This window comes from Salvelinus namaycush, chromosome 11 (assembly GCF_016432855.1).
Source record: "Salvelinus namaycush isolate Seneca chromosome 11, SaNama_1.0, whole genome shotgun sequence".
Taxonomy (NCBI): Eukaryota; Metazoa; Chordata; class Actinopteri; order Salmoniformes; family Salmonidae; genus Salvelinus; species Salvelinus namaycush.
The window spans coordinates 8,028,062-8,031,932 of record NC_052317.1 but is presented as its reverse complement, the minus strand read 5'-3'; the positions used below and the strand labels follow the sequence as shown (position 1 = coordinate 8,031,932).

General features: G+C 43.8%; 1 protein-coding gene across 1 annotated transcript; it reads left to right on the top strand.

Annotated features, from left to right (window-relative positions):
• Window positions 1–553: 553 nt before the first annotated feature.
• Window positions 554–3,551, top strand: LOC120055479 (neuromedin-U receptor 1-like). Its single transcript, XM_039003341.1, has 2 exons — window positions 554–1,452; window positions 1,992–3,551. Exons 1-2 carry the CDS (start codon window positions 567–569, stop codon window positions 2,399–2,401), a joined length of 1,296 nt encoding a protein of 431 aa, XP_038859269.1. The 5' UTR covers window positions 554–566; the 3' UTR covers window positions 2,402–3,551.
• The last annotated feature ends 320 nt before the right edge of the window (window positions 3,552–3,871 follow it).

Here is a 3,871-nt window from a genome sequence, read left to right as displayed (position 1 = left end):
GAACACCTTACAAAATAATTTTAAACTGGAAGAACTTGTCCCGATTGGTGTTTTTAAATCACTGATGAAGGATTTTGAGGCTGATTCCTTGACCTGTCAATGTTTTTAATTTGCTGTTTTTGATTTTGTGATACTCTTGTGAATTCAATGGTTTTTACTAGATTACTTGTAGTTTTTCATGTTATCTGTCTGTAATTTTTGTAATGACTTGGTGCTGCCTATCTTGGCCAGGACACTCTTGAAAAAAAGATTTTAAATCTCAATGAGCCCTTCCTGGTTAAATAAAGGTTAAATAAAAAAAATAAAAAATAAATCAAGGGTGCCAATGATTTTGGACCTGACTGTATGTGACATCCATTTCAATCAGTCTCCCCAAAGCTCTCATTTACATTTGCTGCGGGCAAATATTGTTAACAAGGTTATTCAAAAACTGCTAGATGTTTTTAGTTCAGACTGGAGTTAAACTAACTGTCACCTACACTGAGACAAGCAAAACTTTCCGTTCCTATTCTTTCCATTCATTATCTCCATTCTCCCCCTCAGGTGTTGTGTCCCCATAAACCACAATGGCTCAGGATAACTGTTCCTCTCTGGGTCTACCTGCCACCACTCCTGACCAGCTGGGTTGGAATTTGTCCTGGGCCCTGGGCAACATCAGTGCTGATGACATGGAGGACATGTGCCTGAGTCAGAGTCAGTACCTGGAGAAGTTTCTAGGCTTCCGGCGGTCACCCATGTTCCTGCCTGTCTGCATTACCTTCCTCATCATCTTCATTGTGGGATTGTTAGGGAACATGCTCACCTGCAGCGTCATCGTGCGCAACAAGGTGATGCGGACGCCAACCAACTACTACCTATTCAGTCTGGCCGTGTCCGACTTATTGGTCCTAGTCCTGGGTATGCCATTGGAACTCTATGAGATGTGGAGCAACTACCCATTCCTGTTCGGTGCTGGCGGCTGCTACTTCAAGACCTTCCTGTTCGAGACTGTCTGCTTTGCGTCCATCCTCATTATAACAGCGCTGAGCGTGGAGCGATACATCGCCGTGATACACCCGCTCAAGGTCAAGCACGTCGCCACTCGTGCCCACGCCAAGCACGTCATCCTGATGCTGTGGGCCATGTCCATGGCGTGCGCCGTGCCCAACACCAGCCTCCACGGGGTGGCCATGCTGGGAACCCGGTTCGGGCGCCAATTCCCCGAGTCGGCCATCTGCATGATGGTGAAGCCCCGGTGGATGTACAACCTGATTATCCAGGTGACCACGCTGGTCTTCTTCCTGCTGCCCATGCTCATCATCACCGGGCTGTACCTGCGCATTGGCCTGCAGTTGAGGATGGAGAGGGGCATGCAGGGGCTGGGGACCGAGCCGAGTTTTGGTTCGGACAGCCACTGGAGTGTCCACAGGCAGCAGCAGACGGCACGCCACCGGCAGGTCACCAAAATGCTATGTGAGTTTCACATCCACTGTCTCTATAGTACCAGAATGTCCTGTTAAAACTCTTTCAATTAGCAAGATGCTGTGTAAGTCCTCACCCACTTTCTCTACAGTACCAGAAGGGTTGAGAGGAGATAAGAGGAAATGACAAATTATAGCCCGATATCTCCATTGAATTGGGCTTTACAGGTATTTTCTGAAGTACAAACTAAAAGATTAGTTCCTAATCGTGTCCATTGTTACTTAAATATTGCTCTTGCTTTCAGATGATAAGACGTTCTGGAAAGTGACAAATTATAGACCGATCTCTTGAATTTGGACTTAAAATTCTGTGCTGAAGTACAAACCAATATATTTGTTTCTAAACATGTTTATTGTCACTTAAACATGTCTTGTTCTCAATGTCTGCAAATGTATTTTCTTCTATCCGCCTGTCCACTTGCCTGTCCGTCTGCATCTGTCTGTCTGAGTGCCTATCTGCCCCTCCGTCCATCTGTCTGCTTGCTTTTCTGTCCATCCATCAGTCCATCTAACTGTCCGTCTTTCCCCCAGGCGTACTGGTGATCGTCTTCGGCATCTGCTGGGCTCCTTTCCACATTGACCGCCTCATGTGGAGCTTCATAAACTCCTGGACTGGCCACCACCACCTGGTCTTCGAGTACGTCCACATCGTCTCCGGGGTCTTCTTCTACCTCAGCTCGGCGGTCAACCCCATCCTCTACAGCCTCATGTCCACCCGCTTCCGGGAGATGTTCCGGCAGGTCACGTGTCGCTACGGCTCATGTGGCGGTCACGTGCGCCAGCTGACCTCCGGCTGCACCCAACTGACCCTGCGTAGTACTGTCAATGAGAAGCCGCAACACAATGGGACCCCAGAGAGAATCACCCCAGACAGAGAGGAGCAGAACGTGTACGTAGACTCCCACCAGCAGCCTGTATGTGTCCAGATTAAATATGAGTGAGGGGGTGGGGGTACCAAAACGACCGTATTTGTGACTGAATGAACGTGTACAGTGAAAGTTTGGATGGAGCGAAAGCAACAGTGTTGAAGTTTTGGCCTCGACTTTGGAGCAGAATTCTGACTGGGGATACCAAAAATGAAACAAGATTAATAACAAATGTATCACTGATTGAATGTGTACAGTGAGTGTGGCTAGAGCGAAAGTTGTCTTTGGCTTTGGATTTAAAATAGATTTCCCACAAACATACGAATTGTTTTGTGGGATATTCAAATGATTATTCTGTGCAGATGAAAGAGTTCTTCATCCGGATATTAATATTCAGGTGGAACACATCATTTATAAAGCTTATCTAATAATTGAACTGTGAAAAAGAAACAATACCCAGCTTTGTAAATTAGCTTATTAATGTGTAATCAGTGAAGCTTGAATATCTTATTCTGTTCAAATGTTCAAATGTTTCAGGAGGTACAATTATAGATTGTAACGGTCTTCTTAACTGTCTTCTTCAATGTGTTGATGTACCGTTCGGTGTACTAGCTATACCATCAAAATCCCACTCACTATGAATGTATAGCACAGGCAATATGGAAGTACAGTACATGGGAGATGGAGAAGACAGCTTTCATAGAGATAGAAAAGGTGACGTGATTTACGCATGACATCCTTAAAGAAATGGAAAAAGGGGGAAATTTCCACCGACAGTAGGTAAATACATATGCTAAACACATGTTATGTGCCTTTGTAGTACTACTCCAAAATGTATAGTATTTAGCTTCAAGTGCTTTCTGAAAACTGCAATCTTTTATTCCTGTGTAAACTGATTTAGAATTGAATATTTTTACAACGACAAAAGTTTTCAGCATCACTTACATTTTCATTGCTAAACAAAATGTGTCATATTTAGGAATTATTTGCATGCTCGCATAGAGTCTCAAATGTTTTGGAATGGTCTTCAGTATAAAGAGATATAGTTGAGATACCTGTCATGTGGGTTTAGTAAGGGCTTGATTGTTTACAGAAGACTAATTATATTGCTTTTAAGAAGCCTATTGTAAAGCATGCACATTAAACAGTGCTTGAGGTGTCACTACAGGCACCCTGGTTCGAATCCAGGCTGTATCACAACCGGCTGTGATTGGGAGTCCCACAGGGCGGCGCACAATTGGCCTAGTTTTGGCCGGTGTAGGCTGTCATTGTAAATAAGAATTTGTTCTTAACTGACTTGCCTGGTTAAATAAAACAATTATAAAACAGTTTCAACTTTATGGTTTTATTGAGGAGATGCATGACAAATCAGTTTTTTATTTTTGTTATTTCCGTGTTTCAATTGCAACAGTGTAATTGAAGTTTAATAGAAAAAAATACTGCATGGGGATTACCAAGGAATGCATTACGGGCATATCCTAAAGCCAATATGTGTTTGATCCCGCAAGTTTGATAGGAACACATTCCTTCAAGATGAATAAGACT

Bases quoted from the DNA above. Each gene is read 5' to 3' on its own strand.
- LOC120055479 (XM_039003341.1), top strand. From the start codon at position 567: ATGGCTCAGGATAACTGTTCCTCTCTGGGTCTACCTGCCACCACTCCT. The intron at 1,453-1,991 runs GTGAGTTTCACA...TCTTTCCCCCAG, and splicing joins GCAGGTCACCAAAATGCTAT to GCGTACTGGTGATCGTCTTC.